Source organism: Chiloscyllium punctatum, chromosome 2 (assembly GCF_047496795.1).
Source record: "Chiloscyllium punctatum isolate Juve2018m chromosome 2, sChiPun1.3, whole genome shotgun sequence".
Classification (NCBI taxonomy): domain Eukaryota; kingdom Metazoa; phylum Chordata; class Chondrichthyes; order Orectolobiformes; family Hemiscylliidae; genus Chiloscyllium; species Chiloscyllium punctatum.
The window spans coordinates 128,545,642-128,566,800 of record NC_092740.1 but is presented as its reverse complement, the minus strand read 5'-3'; the positions used below and the strand labels follow the sequence as shown (position 1 = coordinate 128,566,800).

The 21,159-nt window shown below is 42.4% G+C and overlaps 2 protein-coding genes across 3 annotated transcripts in view; both read left to right on the top strand.

Annotated features, from left to right (window-relative positions):
• Window positions 1-10,261, top strand: part of megf10 (multiple EGF-like-domains 10) — a 170,249-nt gene extending 159,988 nt beyond the window's left edge. The window contains exons 20-25 of the mRNA XM_072588707.1: window positions 172-408; window positions 1,958-2,085; window positions 4,552-4,678; window positions 5,498-5,545; window positions 7,027-7,233; window positions 8,655-10,261. Coding sequence (XP_072444808.1) covers window positions 172-408; window positions 1,958-2,085; window positions 4,552-4,678; window positions 5,498-5,545; window positions 7,027-7,233; window positions 8,655-8,815 — 908 coding nt within the window. The 3' untranslated portion in view covers window positions 8,816-10,261. The remainder of the gene's footprint in view (window positions 1-171; window positions 409-1,957; window positions 2,086-4,551; window positions 4,679-5,497; window positions 5,546-7,026; window positions 7,234-8,654) is intronic.
• Window positions 10,262-19,790: 9,529 nt separating this feature from the next.
• Window positions 19,791-21,159, top strand: part of prrc1 (proline-rich coiled-coil 1) — a 36,048-nt gene continuing 34,679 nt past the window's right edge. For both annotated transcript variants that reach the window (XM_072588665.1, XM_072588646.1), the window contains exon 1: window positions 19,791-19,883. The gene's annotated coding sequence lies outside the window, so the exon portion shown is untranslated. The remainder of the gene's footprint in view (window positions 19,884-21,159) is intronic.

The window sequence follows — 21,159 nt, the reverse complement described above, 5'->3', positions numbered from 1 at the left end:
TGAATTACTGCTAACAGAAGATTTCCACTTTAATCAACTCTCTCTCAGCCTCCAATTATCACAAACCCCAACAGCCAACCAAATAAATTTATAGAGATAGAGTGATGGGGTCTTTCATGTGTTGAAAATACACTGCCATTTTAAATTGGATTCCCTCTTTGTGTTTTCCAGCGGGGGTTATAATTGTGGGAAATCTAAATAGCCTCAGCCGGACCAGCACTGCCATTCCTGCTGATTCGCATCAAATTGGGGCAACAGTGGGGATTGTCATCTTGCTCCTGATTGTCCTCTTCCTCCTGGTGCTCTTCATAATGTATCGCCGAAAACAACAGGGAAAGGAGGCTAACATGGCAGCCGTCACCTATTCTCCCGCTCTGAGAGTCATGAATGCGGATTACTCTATTTCAGGTAAGTAACTTCCTGCACCAAGTTCCAAATACCAGTCAACATTATGTTCATTATGGCAAACAAAAATGTCATTCTGCGGGCAACTGCAATTGGCTCCTCAAGCCTAATCCACCCGCCATTTAACAAGATTATGACTGATGTCTTAATCGCCCTGCCTTGGTTGTCCAAAGCCTTTATACCCAACGATAATATATTAATGAGAGCAAAATACTGTGGATGCTAAAAAACAAACACAGACAATGTTGGAGATACTCAGCAGATCTGACAGCATTCATGGAGAGAGAAACAGAGTTAATATTTCAAATCCAATATGACTCTTGCTCAGTTCAGTTCTATCCAGACCCCTCATGACTTGGAAAACGTCTGTCATATCTCCTCTTATCCTTTATATATGCATACATGTATACAGTACATCCAGGTTGTTGAGTTCCTCAACCCCATTAATTATGGCTCCCCTTATTTTGTATTGCCTACACACAATTTCGCTACAAAATCATCACCTCACACTTCTCTGCACTGAACATTAATTGCCCACTCCTGTCATACTCATTTGGAATTTTGCACTGTCTTCATCACCGTTTGTAGTGCTTCCATGTTTTATATCAACTGCATACTTTGAAATTGTCCCCTGCACACCAAGAGCTAGATCACTAATATATCAACAAAAGCAAGGATCCTTATACTGAACCCTAGAGAACTCCACTACATGCCTATCTCCAACCTGAAAAATATCTATTGTTCTGTTTCCTATCACTCAGTCAATAATGTATCAATTATCCAAATTATTCTGATGTAGCATAATGTGTGGCACTGTACCAAATGTTTTTTGAAATTCCATGTACAACATATCAAAGATATTACCCTCATTAACCCTAGCTATGAAATCTTCTGAAACACAATTTCATCTTTAGAAATCCATGCTGGTTGTTTCTATATAATCTATCCTTTTTAACTGAATTGATTTTACTGATTGCATTTAACTTGCACCAGCTGCCACAGTAGGATTTGTACGCATGTCCCCAGAGCATTAGCCTGGCCCTCTGGATTCTTAGTCCAGTGACAATATCCATACACCATGATCTTTCACCCCTGAGCAAAGGAACAGAGGAGGCCATTCAGCCCTTCAAATCTATTCTGCCATTCATTGAAAATATGGCTGATATGTGACCTGCTATGACTTGCTTTTGCCACAACCTGCTATTTTCTTTGAGTAACAAGCAGCAAAAGTAACAAGCTCAGATTTAAATGAACACTTTATCTAACATCAATTGTAAAGAGAGTGCTAAACTTCTACCACCCTGTGTGTGTGAGACCGTTTCCTAATTTCGCTGCTGAAAGGTCAGACTGTAATTATTAAGTTATGATCTTGGATTCAAAAAGCAGTGAAAACGGTTAATAAAAGTGAAAACAAAAAGTGCTGGAAATATTGAGCAGTGTCTATAGAGTGAGAGGGAAACAAAGTTAAATTTCAGGTCCAATGTATACTTTTGGCCGACTCAGCTGGTTGTGAGTAGAATTTTCCAAGTCTCATTGAGTGTTTTTTCTGCAGAAAATATGCAACAAGGTAATGCTGGGAATGCAAACAGCCATTATTTCTCCAACCCAAGCTACCATACCTTAGCACAATGTGGGAGCCCCCCTCACACCAACAACTGTCAACGGAATGGGTCTGGAAAGGTAAGAAATATTGACAAATGACCTAATTTACAATAATTGCAGTTTTTGTCAAAAATGTGTGACAGTTACTAGCAGTTGTCACACGTCAACAACAATTAGCCTCAGAAATTAGATCAATTTAGGCTTTGCAGCCTCAAAGGAACTTTAATAATAGAACAACAGATTACATGCTACACCGAATTACATAGGATTTATATGGGAAGAGTCCATGGATTAATTGTTAGTTCAACCAAAGAACGACACAAGCACGACAGACTAAGTGGCCTCCATCTGTCCTTATCTTTCCATGAATTACAGCACAAGCAGGCCAGTCACCCCAACTGGTCTATGTTAGTGACTATACACCATATGAACCTTCTCCTACTCCCCTTCATCCCATCCTATCAGGATAACTTCCTAGTCCTTATTCTCTCATGTGCTAATCCACCTTTCCTTGAATATATTTGTGGACATTCAGTTCAGCACCTCAAAATGGTAGTGGTTTCCACATTCTAATCAAGGTCTAGGTAAAGACATTTCTCTTACATTCTTTATTCATATTAATGGTTCCTGCTGTTGATCTTACCAATGTAAGATACTCCTGTTATCATAAAGTAGGTGTGGGATCCCTGATTTGATGTGAACAATGTCAGAGTTGATCAATGGCAGAAATGTGAAGACATTTACAGTGGCTGCAGCCAACAGAAATTTAGGAAGTTTATGTCATAAATTTATACCAAAGCTTTCCCATAAACCTGAAGCTGATTGCACAGTGGGGAACTTTGGCAGTCAATGATAGCTCTGATTGGAAAACCACGAGCCCCAAGTCTTTGAGTTTTTTTCCATTCATTAGGCAAGTTATATTTGCTTTGGTTATATTGATCTATTTTCCATATTCTGTGAACATTTATGTAACTATCCCCGGCAGAACCAGATATGACTTACAAATCTGTAATCCTTATCATTAAAAAATTGCAAATGGGGAGAATCTAAAATTAGGTCTTGAAGACCCCAAATAATTGGGCTGTGACCATTTTTGGTAGGTTGTTCCATTGTTGAATTGTCATTGGGAGAACAGATTGTTGATACACTGACTTGGAAACAAATAGTTTTTGTAATTGTGTGAATAATTCCATCAAGTTTTTGTTTTCCTTGAAATTTGTCTACATTTAAAAAATTTTCTATTTCTGTTCTACCTCATTCAAGAGGTAATATAGTTTTTAGGTGTGATGGAGAGTATATTATTGGGAACCATGGCATATCTCAATTGTGTAGAAGAAGCTGAATAGACCAGTTGTTTGTTATCTGTACAGTACAGTTCATAATCACTTGGTGGAATATCAAGATCTGTGGACCCAACATTTTCTGACCAACGATGCTGCTTCTACTGAAAGTGTCTAATCTGGGAATCAACGCGTGATTACCTTGGTGAACAGGGAAAATATCTAGACCAGTAAAGATCAGCAGGAAATAAATGTTCCAAAATAATTTTTAACTGTAATTACTTTGTTTTGGAAGTGTCTTTAGGTTCATAAATCTCAATTGATGCCAACAGAAAACACACCTCACTTACTGCATTTAAAGTAACTCTCAGTGCAGTGAGATGGTTTCAAAATGCTAGCACCTTGACCTTGGTGTCAGCTGTGTCTCAGTGAGTTATAGTCTCTCCCCTGGTTGTGGGTTCAGGAATCACTTCAGAGACCAGAGCACAGAACTCCAGGCTGACAGTCCCAGTGCAGTGCACAGGAGTGCTGTACTGTTGGAGGAACCATCATTTGGGTACCTTGTCAAAACTGAGTCTTCTTTGATTTTGATTTGATTTATTATTGTCACATGTTTTGCATGCTGTCCAGGCAAATCATACCTTACATAGCTACAAAAGGTAAGAGAACAGAATGCAGAGTGTGGAGTTACAATTAAAGAGAAAAATCAACTCTAATATATGAGAGGTCTGTGCAAAATTCTGAAAACAGTATGATCTTAAAAGATACCACAGCGTACTTTGAAGCAAAGCAGAGGGTTTTTCTGCAGATCTGGGTCATATTTATCCTTTATTAACGTCACTTAAAACACATAATCTGGTCATCATTATATTGCTGTTGTTGGAGCTTTCTGTGCACAACTTGCCTGCTGCATTTCCCATAAGAGTAATCAAGCTTCAAAAGTACCTTATTGATTGTCAAGCATGCTGGGATATACTGAAAAGCACAATATCAATTTACGTTTTTCACTTCTTTCTTTTAATAAATGCTAACAAGCCCCCAATATCATGGTGGGATGCTAGTTGCAACTAATTGCCTGGGTATAAGGGATCTTCCCATTTGAATCCAACATCAAATGACCTATTCATATAAAACCACAAGCTCAACAAAAGTGGCAAATAGATATGTGGTCTGTGTGGCTTTTGAAACTGTAACTTAGCAGTGAACACTATAAAAATAAGTTCTTCTGGAGACCTACTATAATTACTTATTTCCAAATTAACAGGCAAAAAACAATCAACTTTTCGTAAACATCAAAAATCTCAAGAGTCAAGGAAAGCACGGTTCCATTTTGGACTACACAGCAACACTGCCTGCAGATTGGAAGCAAGGTGGCTACCCGAATGATTTAGGTATTCCATTCTCTAACTGTGTGTGTGTGTGTGTTTATAGTTTATTAATGGTATCAAGTTACGCAAGTGGTGCTGTGGGTAGCCTTTGGCTTAAACAGTTGCTCTACCCAAATGTCACTCCAACAGGTTTGACTTCATTGGGTGGGAAGACACAGAGCTGGGTGTTGTCAAGACCAGGTGACTCCAACCCCTGACCCCAGAAGATTAAGGTGGGAGGTTGGATCCAATCCCTGACCACAGGAGTTGTGTGGGAATCTTAAAGCTTGGGAATCCAGAGAGTAGCACGGCTGCTCCTCTTAGCCCACAGGCAATGCTGTAAGGAACTTACCTTTTCCCCAAAGCTGCCTGCAGCTCCTGTTTCCTGAGTACATCCCTTAATGGCCTGGATGTAAGCTTAACATGCTGCCCCTTTGTTCTGAACTCTGAGCACTAGAGAATGTAATTTCTCTTTATCTACACTAACAACTTCTTTAATCATGTTAAACACCTCAGCTGGATCACCTTTTAATTGTCTATACTCAAATTGTCTATACTCAATGGCGTACAAGCCTAGCCTGAGTAACCTGTCTTTTTAAGTTTTTCCTTTCATATATAGTCATACAGCATGAACCACACATTTCAGTCCAACTCATTCACATCAGCCAGACATCCCAATCTGACCTAGTCCCATCTGCATGCATTTGGCCCATATCGCACTAAACCCTTCTTTGATGCAATGCCCAGAACTAAATGCAGTTACTCCAGATGATCCATATTTGTCTTTCTCAGTTGCTAAACTATAATTAGTCAGAAGCTTACTGTGCTTTTATTTACTTATAGGTGGTGCTTTTGGTATTGACCGAGGTTATGTTGGAAAATCACTTAAAGGTATCATTTTGAACAGCTCCTCTCTTCTCAAAATCATTTTTCTCTTCTCAAACTTTTCACCTCCTTTCAATACAGTTTTGGGAAATTCTCCTGAGCATGGGAGAGAGAACACCACCAGAGGTGGTGACTAGGCATTGGGGAGGCAAGAGCTGAGTGACTTGCTGCATAATCCATGACCTCTGACCTGCTCTTGTAGCTACAGTATTTATATGCCTGGTTTGGTTCAGTTTATGTTTAATGATAACCTCCAGGATGTCGATAGTGGGGATTCAGTGATGATTATACTGGAGAAAATCAACAGGAGATGGCTAGATTTTCTGTTGTTGTTGAAGATGGCCCTTTCCTGGCCTGAAAGCTACTTGCCATTTACTGTCACTCATTAGCAAATATCCCCAGTTCTGACCTTATGATGGATGGAAGGTCAATGATGAAGGTGGATGGAGCTGAGAAGCATCCTGAGAAGCATCTGTGGTGACTTCGAACAATCACAACCAGCTTCCTTTGTGCTAGCTATGACTTCAATTCGTGGAGAGTTTCCCTCTATTTCCAGTAGCTCAATGTTTTTTTTCTGTGGATCTTTAAAGTGCTACCTTAATGTCAAGGGCAGTCACTCTCACCTCAGCTTGCTGTTTCAGCTCTTTTGAACGTATTTGAATCAAGGCTATATTGAGGTCAGGATTTATGCAGTCCTGGCAGAGCTCAAACTGAACTTCACTGTGCAGGTTATTGCTGAGCACATGCTGCTTGATAGCACTGTTGACACACCTTCCATCAATTTGCTGCCAATTGAATACAGACCGAAGTGGCAGTTATTGGTCTAGTTGGATTTCTTCTGCTTTTTGCAGCCAGGACATACCTGGGAAATTTTGCATATTGCTGGGTAGATACCTGTGTTGTAGCTGCACCAAACAGCCTGGCTCGGGCACAAGCTTTCAATACTAAGCTGTTATGTGAATCTATCAAAGTTAATATTCTTTGTGTGAGACAAGGTATAGGCAAGTTACAGCTGAAAGAGGAGGAGGGGGATAAAGGAAGGAAAAGTAAAGAAGGGATAGAAGCATGTGGAGGAGATGGATTTGAGAGGTGGAGAGATCAAAGGGAGGAATTTAAGAGATGGTGGAATATAAGGGAGGGTAGGCTGTACAGGATGTAGGACTTTAAGAGAAGGAGTTTGCATTCCATTTGTGAACATTCAAATTTAATTATGGCCATTCGATATAATCTTAGCACAAAAGCAAATGACTGCACATGTTGAAAATCTGAAATATAAACAATATGCTGGAAATGCTCAGCAAGTCAAAAAGCATCTGTGGGAATAAAAGTTAACATTTTGGGTGGAGATGACTCTTGTCATCTTGTCAATGACCCGGAATACTAACTCAGTTTCTTTCCACGCATGTTGTTTCATCTGATGTGATGTATTCTTAACGTCAGTCAGCTTTTTGATTCTGATGAATGATTAATTTTTGAACATTTTTCAGATCTGGTGAAGAATTCGGGCTGTAGTGCCAGCACCTGCTCACTCAACAGCACTGAAAACCCATATGCCACCATCAAAGACCCTCCAGTTTTTACATCTAAAAACTCAGAGTGTGGTTATGTTGAGATGAAGTCCCCAGCTCGCAGGGACTCACCATATGCTGAGATTGGCAATTCCACTTCAGCCAATAAAAACGTCTATGAAGTTGGTAGGTTTGGGGTAATCATCATTATTTTAGTAACAACTTCATTAATATGTCTAACAATTAATATATTTATTGCTGTTTTAAAATAAGCATTAACCTTAAGACTGTAGAGAGCGCGACACACTGTCCTATTTGTCAACAATCATGAGTATAGAACTGCCTGGCTATTGTGAACAACGCCTATTCACATAATCTCTCCTTGAATATATGAATGTTCCTATATGAGTGAAACTTTTTATTCCAAACTATTTAAAGCAAGCTTCTGGTGATTGCTGAGTTTACCTCTGTTGGACATTTTAAGGCCATCAGTCAGCAAGCTGATTGGCGAACATGCACAAGCATTAGAGGTGCTTTCTGGTCACGATCATTTCCCTATGTCTGCAGGTTCATCCTCCACCAATGATAATAATAGTGGTCATCACTGTTAAAGCATAAGATTTGTAAACATACCACTGAAACCAATTCTACCTTCCTTAGCTGTTCTGCCTTCCAACTGGTAATGTAAAAATATGTGCATGTTCTTATTGTTGGGTGGGATGCCAAAACCCGGAACTGCAAAACCACATCACATCTGCTGAAAGGAGACAGACAGGTACTCAGAGCTGTATCGCTCTGGGAAAATGTAAAAGCGTAAAAGGAAATGATTAGGTGCTTTGCAATGGCAAAAACAACATAAAGATTCTTCAACATTGTATAACACATTAAAATACCCAAAGGTAGTTCAAAGAAGCATTATCAAACAAACTGTGACCCCAAATCCATAAGTAGATATTAGGACAGATGACCAAATGTTTAATCAGGAAAGGTAAGATTCCAAAAGCATCATAAAAAGAGAGACGGGGGACAGATGTGGGCAGGGAATTCCAGAGCTTAGGGCCTATGGACACCTATAAGGAGCAACCACATTCAGATTTATTCTTAAGATGGTGGTTTTCCGTGATGTTTGATTCTCTGATTCTACATTCAGATTCTTGTAAATTTGGAGACTCACAAATGCAGAAGAGTAATGATTCTGTGACAGATCTTTCAAAGATAAATCAGTTAGTCTCACTTCCCTATCTCCTTGTATTTTGTTGTCTTGCCAAGTACTTATGTAATTCCCTTTTGAAATCCGCCATCTAGTTTGTAATCATCACTTTTCCAAGCAGTGCATTCCAAATCTTAACCACTGTGTATGAAAAATGATTTTCCTCAAGTCACATCTTTTGTCAATTACTTTAAATCTGTGCTTTTAATTATCAACCCGTTGAACATTGGAAACAACTTCTCTTTATCAAAACACAACATGATTTCAAATACTGTTATTAAATCGCTTCCTGACGTCTGTTCTGAGGAGGATGGTGTGAATTTCTACAATGTAGCATGTATGCTGAGGATAAGGTTGAATATACATGGTGACTAACTATGATATTCTTGTATTGTAGAACCAACAGTAAGTGTCGTCCAAGGAACATACTGCAACAACGCACCTTTAGGTCAGGATCCCTACGATCTGCCCAAGAACAGCCACATTCCGTGTCATTATGACTTGCTTCCAGTCCGAAATAGTCCTTCGCCATCACAGAACACAGATGACAATGAATGAGTGAAATGGCATCAATTTACTGTTGGCAAATAGTCGAGGTTACACACCTCTGTCGGGGGTTATCAGAAGAATACTGACCAATGTCTTGCCACCTCTTCTGGCTCGTGTTTAGATGATGATTTAACTCAAGAGCTCAGCTGAAGTGCAGATGGTGAGCAGGGAAACATTGGAGACTGCTAGACCACAAAAAAGGACTCCCCCGCTTTTTAAAATGTCTTTCTTACTTTTCATAATTTTGAGGTGTCTGAGATTTTTTGAGGACTGAGATTAAATTGGTGTCTGCTTTACAGACATGTAGAATTATTTGGGCATTTGAGGCTAAGAGTTATACCCTGGTACTCACATAGTGAAAATAAAATGTCAGTGAAAAATTTATTTGTCGAACATTTTTTAGAAAGAAGATCCATCTCATTCCTTAATTGCTACAAGTATTTCTTTTGAAACAAATCATTCCATGTATGCATTACTAACATTTAATGTAACATATTACAGATAATTTCTTCAAATAGATCACTTAGGAATATTTTAGCTCTTTATATTTTTCCTGGAACTTGGCTCAACTGAGGAAAACTTGAAGAAAACAATCAAATGACACTGCATGATCTTAAGCAAGGCGCAATTAATTGCTGAATCCTTGAATTCAGAAATTAAAACACGCATTTTTCATGTATTAATGAAAGGGAGATTTCCATTGCATTGTAGCCAGACCCATATGTCTTTGAATCTGTGTAGCCGCAGCCATTCACTGTTCCTATCTGCGCACTATTTGTAAAATAAGCCAATGCTGTGCTTAAGCTGGTCTTTTGTGCATCAGAAATAAGTTTGTAAAGATAGCTGTGAGTTTGCTCTTTCAGTAGCTGCCTGTGTTTTCAATACATGTTTCTCATGATCTTTGCTCTTATTTTTACATTTAATTCTGTGTTCAGATTAATATTTCTGTATATTGATTTCATTGTTAATTGAGAGTATTACATTTTGTTTGTTGTTATGAACTTGCCTCAGCTTCCTGAGCCAGTATTATTAGTCTGGTTAATGTATAATAAGTTGTACATAGATGTAAAACCAGGTTAAACCAACTGACAAGTGGTAACTTGTTTAATGGACTTAAACTGTACAGTGGAATATTCTGCTCCATTAGTAGACATTAACTTTTAAGTGCTGTTGCACTGTAGCCATATATTGCATTGTCACATTAAATGTACTATCCCACAAAAGACGATTGCCTTTACCTGACTGATAACATTTTTGTTACGTTATTTATGTTTTTTTTCTCAACCAGTTTATATCATAAATAAAATTGAAGTATTATACTCTTATTCACTTATCCCAAACAAAAACTAGCACTAAATCTTTTTCATCCATCCTCTGCTCTTTAAGTGTTACATCTGCTACTTTTTATGTATAGTGTGTCTGCCATCAGCTTTCCAATAAAACTTACTCTTGAAAGAGTACTCAGTCTGTTTCTGTAAGTACAATAATCTTATCCATTTCACTTATTTTTATAAAATATTTGTGATTTAATAAGACGGTGGAACAGGCTTAAGGCTCCACATGGTCTGATTTTGGACTTAATAACACCTAAGCTCCAAGACAGTGCATTGTCAGCTACTTCACAGTGAGCTTCACTTTCATCTCAAAGTCAGATGTTTATTCATTTCAAAGCTTATTGAATTAAAAATCATACGACACCAGGTTATAGTCCAACAGGTTTAATTGGAAGCACTAGCTTTCGGAACACCGCTCCTTCATCAGGTGGTTGTGTACAGCTCCAAATCAAAGCCTATTGACTAATCTTTGCGAAAATCCAGGGAAGCACTAGTCAGTTCAGGAGGTCCTACCACAGTATTTCAAAGGTTTTGTGAAGGGGACTATCATGTCTGCAGAAGGTGGGGGAAGCGATAAGGTGTGGATGGGAAGGGGGTCATGGAGGAGGGTGGTTTGTGCATGGTGAGAAGCACCTTGGTTTTGAGATTGGGGGTGGGGGCACAGTGAAACTATTTATTACCACAGCTGACATGGTCACTTCAAATACCAGGGGCTGGAGGGGTAAGGTTGGCAGGTGCAGGGTCATGTAGATGGATTGGATGGGGACTGGATACATATTCATGGAAGGGGGCATGGATGTTTAGTACCAAGTGGCATGTTCAGGCGAACATTGCAAGTCACGGGCTGAGGAGCCTTCACTATAGCCTTGCATTACGCAAGACATTGAAAGAGCAAAATGGAGAAAAAAGTGGCTGTGTCCCCACTTGGAACGGGCAGGGTTTTGATTCTGTTCGCCGAGCTGGGAATTTGTGTTGCAGACGTTTCGTCCCCTGTCTAGGTGACATCCTCAGTGCTTGGGAGCCTCCTGTGAAGCGCTTCTGTGATAATTCCTCCGGCATTTATAGTGGTTTGTCTCTGCCGCTTCCGGTTGTCAGTTCCAGCTGTCCGTTGCAGTGGTCAGTATATTGGGTCCAGGTCGATGTGCTTATTGATTGAATCTGTGGATGAGTGCCATGCCTCTAGGAATTCCCTGGCTGTTCTCTGTTTGGCTTGCCCTATAATGGTAGTGTTGTCCCAGTCGAACTCATGTTGCTTGTCATCTGTGTGTGTGGCTACGAAGGATAGCTGGTCGTGTCGTTTCGTGGGTAGTTGGTGTTCATGGATGCGGATCGTTAGCTGTCTTCCTGTTTGTCCTATGTAGTGTTTTGTGCAGTCCTTGCATGGGATTTTGTATACTACATTGGTTTTGCTCATGTTGGGTATCGGGTCCTTCGTTCTAGTGAGTTGTTGTCTGAGAGTGGCTGTTGGTTTGTGTGCTGTTATGAGTCCTAGTGGTCGCAGTAGTCTGGCTGTCAGTTCGTAAATGCTCTTGATGTATGGTAGTGTGGCTAGTCCTTTGGGTTGTGACAGCTGGAACTGACAACCGGAAGCGGCAGAGACAAACCACTATAAATGCTGGAGGAAAATCACAGAACTGAAGTGCTTCACAGGAGGCTCCCAAGCACTGAGGATGTCACCTAGACAGGGGACAAAATGTCTGCAACACAAATTCCCAGCTCGGAAAACAGAACCACAACAATGAGCACCCGAGCTACAAATCTTCTCACACACTTTGTAAATGTTTTGACTTGTGTGGGGAGGCGCAGGGAACACTGATGTGTGGGTTTTTTAAAGGGAAATGACAATGGAAACAGAACCACATATAGAACAGAACATGGACTTTCGCAGTCCTTGTTCCCTAGCCAACTTCATACATGCCCCCTGTTTGTTGTACCTCCCTGCTGCATACATCACTGGCGAACACTTTTCGACACAGAGTTGGGTGGTTGTACATGGAAGAGAAGGATGTAAGCAGCTCTGTGGGGGCCTTGCTCCTCTGGGGTCCAGAATGTGCAACAGATTTTCAGCACAGACCTCAATTCATGGAAGTTCATCTGTGGCCATGAAGTGATATCTCATAATGTAATAATGATTAAACAACTAGAGACAAACAACTAGATGTAAAATGAGATCAGTGACACTTATTTAAAAAGAGCAAAATGATATATATGGTGACAATGCACTATCAAAATGCTGTATATAGATCTACCTCCTCTCTCTTTACGTCTTTGTGTACTCCCTCATTCTTCAGCTAAAGTGGAGTAAGCCTGCTTGGTAATAGAGCCCCACATATGCTGAGGGAAGAGTAAAGTTGATCCTCTTCAGCATGAACCTCCAAGGGTCAGAGGGGCACAGGCAGGGAGCAAGTGGAGGACTCAGGTACCTGAGAGGAACATTCTGAGGTTATTGCATGTGGTTCTTCTTCCTGGTATTTCCTGGCACTGCCCTGTCTCCTGGTGGGGAGGGACCAACTGCTACTCACATCTGAGTCACCATTCCCTGCCACTATGCCTTATTGGTCCTACGGCCTAATGGTGTGTAGGTATGTGTGCGTGCCTCTCTGGCAGCCATTGAGGGGATTGGGTCTAGCTCTCCATGGAAGCTGCTATCCTATTCATGGAAGGAGCCAGACAGCGACAATACTTACTGTGCTGCTGGAGATAATGATGGCCATTGTGTCACATATGACTGAATATGACTCCTAATCCACCCCTGCTCATATGGATGAAGTTCTTGATTGCTGACACCATAGGGTCCTCTCCTGCCTGGGGCTGTGCAAGTGCCAAGTCCAGAAGTCCTCCAGGTGCTAGTGGCCTGAGCCATTTCTTCCTTGCCAGCCGTAGAGCTGCCACAGTGAGGTACTCAGCAGATTGTACTCCCATATTCTCTAAGCATAACATTCCCATTGAGGTAGCAGTTTCTGAACTGGTTGGCAGTGCAGGAGGCAGACTTACTGGCGTTTACTCTGTGGTCTCCATCCTTCTGTCCTCAGAGCTAGCTTCTGGAGGAGTCAGCCATCTCATTAGGGCTGTTGACAGTAACTGCAATACAGAAAAGAGTAAAGTCTTCATGGCCATTGGTTAGAAGGGGTATATGCAATGAATTACACTGACAGGGATTAATGTGAGAGTAGCAATGCAATGAGCTGACTTGGTTGGCAGGACATGGATGTCTCAGCATCCCTGCAGGAGTTGTCCCAGTATTTTCCTGTAAGGACCAGGATTCTTTTCTCCCTGGGGGTGAAACCCTTAATGTTGGGCACCCTTCTACGGCCTCTCTCTGCCCTGTGAGGGGCTGTCTTCTCATGTAATGAGGGATTGAGTGAGATAAAAGTTGGTAGCAAAGCTGTTAGACCTGATGCAGCTGAGCAAAAGATGGATTGATATCCCGAGGTACTGAGGAGGCAGCATAGAGGTCATATAGGGTTTGGGAATTTGGGGGCAGTAATTGCAGGTGGGAGCATGTGAGAGAAGTTGTTGCAAGTGAGAGTGGTAGGGCATGAACCTTGTGGGTGCAGTAGCAAAGATCGAATGAAAACAGAGAGAAGAGTGAGGCACGTAACTGTGGTGCCACGGAGGAGGATCTTGACCCTTTTACAACACTGCGGGCTGTCCCTCCACAATTTCAAGATGGCCTGTTTGCAACCTTGGGCCTTGCAGAAGAGGACCTGGCAAGAAGACGGCCCTCCTCAGAAATCCCCTCAACCAGGAATCCCTCCGCATCCTTTCAGATATTTGTGGTGCCATCCTCAATTTCTCTGGCATGTTCAGAATCTGTCTGTGACTGAGCAGGGCAGCCATTCAAAGGTGATGTGGGCCCAAGGGAAGACAGTTTTTCAGCAGATATCTACTGATTGGCAAGTTGTAAGATGGGGCCAGAAACGGACATGATGGATGCTAATGGCACTAGGCAGTTAGTTAAAAGCAACTGGTTTGGAAAGACAAAAAAATTCAATAGGCCTTGCAGCAAAAAAATCCCTCAAAAAATACTCAACACAGCTCAGATTTAGCCAGAAGAAAGACATAAGATTCAGCCCTCTGTCTTCCCATTCAAAATTGAAATGCGATGGAAAGTGTTTAGTGTTTTATCATGCTGCTTTACTCATATAGGAATTAGGTTGTCATGTTGAGGTTGTTCAGGAAGTTGGTGAGGCCTGTTTTGGAGTATGGTGTCCAATTCTGGTTGCCCAGTTATAGGAAGGATATTATTTAGCTAGAGGGGATTCAGAAGAATTTTACCAAGATGTTGCTGCGATGGTTTGACTTATAAAAAAGGCTGGATTTTTCCCTGGAGTGTAAGAAGTTGAGAGGTGATATGTAGAGTATAGTTAGGGTTAATGGTTGGTGTCTTTTCCATAGGATGGGGGATTTCAAGTTCAGGGGACACATTTTTAAGGTGAGAGAGGGAGATTTAAAAAAGATGAGGGGCAAAGTTTTTACACAGATGTGGTTTATGTGTGGAATAAACTTCCTGAGGAAGTGATGGGTGTGGACAAAGTTACATTTAGACATTGAGATAAGTATCATAGAATCATAGAATCCCTAAAGTGTGGAAACAGGTCCTTTGGCCCAACAAGTCCACACTGACCCTCCAAACAGTAACCCACCCAGCCCCATTCCTCTACCCTATTACTCTACATTTACCCGAACTAATGCACCTAACCTACACATCCCTGAACACTATGGGCAATTAAGCCTGGCCAATTAACCTAACCTTGGGCAGCACGGTGGGTCAGTGGTTAGCACTGCTACCTCACAGTGCCAGGGACCTGGGTTCAATTCCTGTCTTGAGCAACTATGTGTGTGGAATTTGCATGTTCTCCCTGTGTCAGGATGGGTTTTCTCTGGCTGCACTGGTTTCTTCCCACAGTCCTAGGATGTACAGGTTAGGTGAACTGGCTGTGCTGAATTGCCCATAATGTTCAGGGATGCGTACGTTGGGTGCATTGGTTTGGGGTGGATGTGGAGTAGTGGGGGAATGAGTCTGGGTGGATTGTTCTCCAGAGGGTCAGTGTGGAGTTGTTGAGTCGAAGGACCTGTTTCCACATTGTAGAGATTCTACGAAGTACACAAATAGGAAACGATTGGAGGTATTTGGGCCAGGAGCAGGCAGGAGGGTCTAGTCTAGTTTGGAATTATGTTTGGCATGATTTGCTTAGACCAAAGGGTCTGTTTCTGTGCTGTATGACTCTATGATTCAGGTGTTGTTGCTACACAGTAGCATAATCAGTGTGATGGTTGGTAGATTCTAATCTTAGAATATCTATCACTTTTCAATAAATTGCATGTCTAACTCAGAATATACCTCCCAGGAATAGGACATTCAGTCCAATCTGTCATTACTGATCTTCATCGTGTACTCGAGCCTTCTCTCATTCTTCATCATCAGCATAAATCTTCAAATAAAAGCCAAGCACAGCAACTACTGGAAACAGAAAGTGCTGGAGAAACTCAGCAAGTCTGGCAGCATCTGTGGAGAGAGAAATGGAATTAACGTTTCAAGATAAACATGAAGAGTCATATCTGACTCAAAGTATTTCCTTGTTTCTGTCTCAACAGATGTTGCTAGACCTGCTGAGTTTCTCCAGTACTTTCTGTACTATAGCATAAATCTTGTATTCTTTTCTCCAAGATCTGTTTATCAAGGTTCCCCCCGCATCCAGATTATGCATCTCATCTCTCCATGTGGTATTGGTCGCCAGTCTCTCAAAATGCCTGAATTCTCTATTGGATTCCTTGGCGATTGTCTTAAATTGTGGGTCCCTAGTTTTGCTCTTCCCCACAAGTAAAACATTCTCTCTGTATCCATTCTCATGAAAATCTTTCATTATTTTAAAGATCTTCCTTTAGAGCATCCCTTAACCTTATATTTTTCAGCCTGTTCACTCATCCTAATAGATATAAGTGTTGAATTCTGTTTTTATGAGATGATGTTTCATAGATCCCTCAAAGTTGCCACCTAAGTTGATAGGGTTGTTAAGAAGATGTATGGTGTGTCGACTTTCATTAGCAGGGGGATTGAGTTTAAGATCCGTGAGGTTATACTGCAGCTCTATAGAGTTCTGGTTGGACCACACTTGAAATATTGTATTCAGTTCTGGTCGCGTCATTAAAGGAAGCATTTGGAAGCTTTAGAGAGAGTGGAGAGAAGATTTACCAGGATGCTACCTGGACTGGAAGGCATGTCTTATGAAGAAAGGTTGAGGGAACTAGGGCTTTTCTCATTGGAGCGAAAGGGGGTGAGAGGTGACTTGATAGAGGTGTACAAGCTGAGGAGAGGCATAGATAGAGTGAATAGTCAGATCCTTTTTTGCAAGGGCAGAAATGGCTATCACACGAGGACATAATTTTAAGGTGATTGGGGGAAGATTCAGAGGAGATGTCAAAGGTCGGTTCTTTACGCAGAGGGTGGTGGGTGTGTGGAATGATTGCCAGTGGTGGTAGTAGAGTCAGATACATGAGGGACATTTAAGCAACTCTTGAACAGGCACATGGATGATAGTAAATTGAAGGGTATGTAGATTAGTTTGAACTTAGAGTAGGATAAAAGGTCAACATAACATCAAGGTCCAAAGGTCCTGTACTGTGCTATTCTGTTCTATGTTCTATGTTTCACATGAAGCAAAGAAGTTCTATAGAAACAGAATCATCACTGCCAACTAATAACTTCAAGTCTGCAATCCTGATATAAAGCATGAGGTCTAATATGAATAAGGATACCTCCAGTTGACTACTACCTACTGCCTTACCTCTGTATTCGTCCACATTGAACAACACTTGGTAGCAGCACTGAGTACAGCAAGGGTACAGAATATCTATTGGATGGGGGGCATCAATGCCCCTTACCAAGAGTGGCTCGGTAGCTCCATTAATGATCAAGTCCTGAAAATAATATTTTCCAGAATGAGACAGCAGTGGTTTAGAAAATAGAGGGAAAAGGCAAAATGCTTGCCTTCTTTGGAAGGGAAATTGAGTATAAGGATAGACAAGTTATGCTGCAGTTTTATAGAGCTTTAGTTAGGCCACGCTTGGAATATTGTGTACAGTTCTGGTCACTACACTACCAGAAGGATGTGGACGCTTCAGAAGGGCACAGAAAAGGTTTCCTGGGATGTTGTTTGGTATGGGAGGTTTTAGGAGAAAGTGAGACTGCAGATGCTGGAGATCAGAGCTGAAAATGTGTTGCTGGAAAAGCACAGCAGGTCAGGCAGCATCCAAGGAGCAGGAGAATCGACGTTTCGGGCATGAGCCCTTCTTCAGGAATGAAGGTCCATGGGAGATTTTAGCTATAGACTGGGTTTGCTTTAATTGGGACGCTGGAGGTTGAGGGGGCGACCTGATAGAAGTTTATAAGATTGTGATTAGCATGGATTGAATGGAAAGTATGAGGCTTTTTCTCAGGGTGGGAGAGTAAATTACAAGGGGACACAGGTTCAAGGTACATGGGGAACGTTTAAAAGAATGTGCGAAGCATGTTTTTCACACAAAGGGTGGTGAGTGCCTGGGTTGCCAGAGGAGGTGATGGAAGCAGACACAAGAGCAGCATTCAAGAAGCACCTGGACGAATGAGAAGGAATAGTGGGATATGGATCATAGAATCATATAATTCCTACAGTGTGGAAACAAGCCATTCAGCCCAATGAGCCGACACTGACCATCCGAAGAGCAGACCAGACCTAGCGCCCCCACTCTATCCCAACAACCCTGTACCTCCCATGGCTAAACCACCTATCCTATACATCCCCTAGATGGCCAAACCATCCTACCTGCACATCTTTGAATTGTGGGCAGAAACCAGGGCACCCAGATGAAACCCACAGACATGGGGAGAATGTGCAAACTCCACACAGACAGTCGCCCCAGGCTGAAATTGTACCCGGGTCCCTGTGAGGCAGCAGTATTAACACTGAGCAACCATGCTGCCCATTTTTCTTTCTTGAAAGTTTTCTTCCCCAAAATAAGCAAAGATAATATGGAAGGGCAAAATGTGTTGGCCCAGGCTTGGAGGGCTGAAGGGCCTGTTTCTGTGTTGTATTGTTCCTTACTCTTCTTTGTTCTTTGACCTCCTCTTCACCAATCTACAGATGCATCTTTACATGACAGCATTGGTAGGAGTGTTAACTGTACAGTCATTGTGGAAATGAAGATCTGTCTTCATATGGAAGTTACTCTCCATTGTGTTGTGTAGTTTTTTTTTAGATTACATTACAGTGTGGAAACAGGCCCTTCGGCCCAACAAGTCCACAACGACCTGCCAAAGCGCAACCCATCCATACCCCTACATTTACCCGTATACCTAACACTACGGGTAATTTAGCATGGCCAATTCACCTGACCTGCACATCTTTGGACTGTGAGAGGAAACCGGAGCACCCGGAGGAAACCCACACAGACACGGGGAGAACACGCAAACTCCTCACAGTCAGTCGCCTAGAGGCGGGAATTGAACCCGGGTCTCTGGCGCTGTGAGGCAACAGTGCTAACCACTGTGCCACCGTGCCACCCGTAAACAATATTATTACTAAACTTGATAGATCAGGTTCAGCACAGATCTAGAAGCTCAAACTAGGCATACATGAGATGTTGTGGGCCATCAGAAGAATGTCATGATTTGGAGACGCTGGCGTTGTACTGGGGTGTACAAAGTTAAAAATCATACAACACCAGGTTATAGTCCACAGGTTTGTTTGGAAACACTACCTTTCGGAGCACTGTTCCTTTATCGGGTGGTTGAAGGAGCGGCACTCCAAAAGCTGGTGCTTCCAAATAAACCTGGTGGACTGTAACCTGGTGTTGTGTGATTTTTAATGTTGTCCACTCCAGTCCAACACCAGCACCTCCAAGTCATGATTATTAAACTACAGGAACAACTACTGTTCAATGAGGAATTTGAGATAGTATGTTAGGTGCAGCACAAACTTAAAAATGATGTTCCAACCTAGTGAAACCACAACACAGGACTGTACACCTGCCAATACAAGCAACATGCAATAATACATAGCTACAATATCTTAGAATCGATGGATCAGATCAAGGAATAGCAGTCCTGTCACATCCTGTTGGAAAGGTTGTGGACAATTAAGCTATTAATGAAAGGAGTTGCCTCCATAAACATTCCCACCCTGAGTGAATATGGAGTCCAGGACATTAACAAGGCTGAAGCATTTACACACAAATGCAACCAGCTGTGTCAACTGTATAATCTCATTCCTTTCAGAGATTGCCAGTGTTACACCATGATTGTAGGCAAACTGTTCCAGGGCAGTTGTAATGCTGGCATGTACTAAACAATGTGGAAAATTAACCAGGTATGACCTGTCCATGTCCTATGGTGTCAGTGAGAGTGGGGGGATGTCAGTAAGGGTGGGGGATATCAACAGGTGTGAATGAGTGTGGGGATGGGGGGGGGGCAATCTGTCAGTGAGGTCGTGGGTGTGCATGTCAGTGAGAATGGAGGGGGGCGTCAGTGAGTATGAGAGGGTCAATCAGTGTCAGTGAGTACGTGTGGGGAGAAAAAGAGAGAGATCAAGGTGGATCAGTGTCATTGTGGGGTCCACCTGTCGTGGGTGAGCGTGTTGCCCGTTTAAGAGGATTCCCTGGGACGTGGCAGCTGATGATGCACGCTCCGCTGACGTGGCCGCTGACGTTACCGTGGCGACGGAGCCATCTTGAGCAGAGGCGGCGGGCCGGCGGCAGAGAGAGAGGTAACTGCACAAAGGTGTCATTCCTCCCCGCGGGGATGGTGAAGAAAGAGAGGGAGAGACATGTATACGCCTCGGGAGGAGGGACCCTCGGCGGTTAAAGGAACCCGGGGAGGGGAGTGGGCCGTGTGATTTAGGGGATGCTGACCCTCCTGGGATCTTCCCGTGCCTGTTGCTCCTGTCCTCGGGGCCGAGTGCCCGAGTTTTTCAGGCGGGCCTGTTGGTTTGTGAAGCTCGCCCGGCGTTTTCACGGCAGTCCCCAGGGCAGCTCCTCAAAGGGGTTTCCGAAAGGTCGCTGCTGCTGCTGAGCAAATGAACGTCAATCAGCTAAACCGTGCCAAAGGGGGTGAGCAGCAGCTCCCCTTGCGGGGGCGGGGGGGGGTCAAGCCCCGCTTCAGGGTCTGATGGCCTTGGGAGGGGTGTCCGTCATGTTGTACCCAAAACAAAGTTGAGTTATCAACTTGTCACGCATGCCAATGGCAGACGGTAAGGCTGCCAGAGACTCCTGGTCAATCAGAGCGTGTGGTACCTGCAGGCTCTTGGCTTTCCCTTCAACCCCCACCACCTTGAAGACTCTCATTTCCAGCTTCCAAAGTACTGCTGCTTAACCCCCTTCCCAAACACATACACTCGCTCTCTATGATGTAAAGCATCCCCAAGCTATGGCACATGGGTTATCAGATAAATTTTGATCAGAAGCTCCATTAGACAATGTTCGAAATGACAACCAGCAGCTTGATTAGGGTGTTAAGCAATGCGTTAGAGAGCGGTGGAGACGGTTATGGAGGGCATGGCAGAGTTTTTTGGAGTGCTGGTTTTGCAAATGAGATAAACACCAGGCTCCTACAACACTTGAGGTGGATTTTTAAAAATCTTGATATTTCAAAGAGGAGTTAATTCTGGTGTTCTATTCAATGTTTGTTCCTCAACTGAAATTTTTAAAACAAGTTCTTAGGAATGATTAAGATGCTGTTCTTGGAGCTTGATCTGCACAAATTGGCTGTTGTTTCTTACATTACAGCACTGAATGTTGTACGTGCCAAACAGGATTTGGTTGTGAAGTGCTTTGGGATATCCTGCGTGTGTGATGTTTGCTGTATAAATGCAAGTCTATACCTGTCCAACTATTGTCTGCTGGTCTATATACTTTCTGTCCAAGTTATGTCTTTACTTTTTTCCCTTTAAAATATCTGTGAGCATCAACATATATAGTCACAAAGTATTGGTTTAAAGCTGAGCTTTTAGAGAAATAGGTGGTTCCCTGCAACTTTGTGGGCAA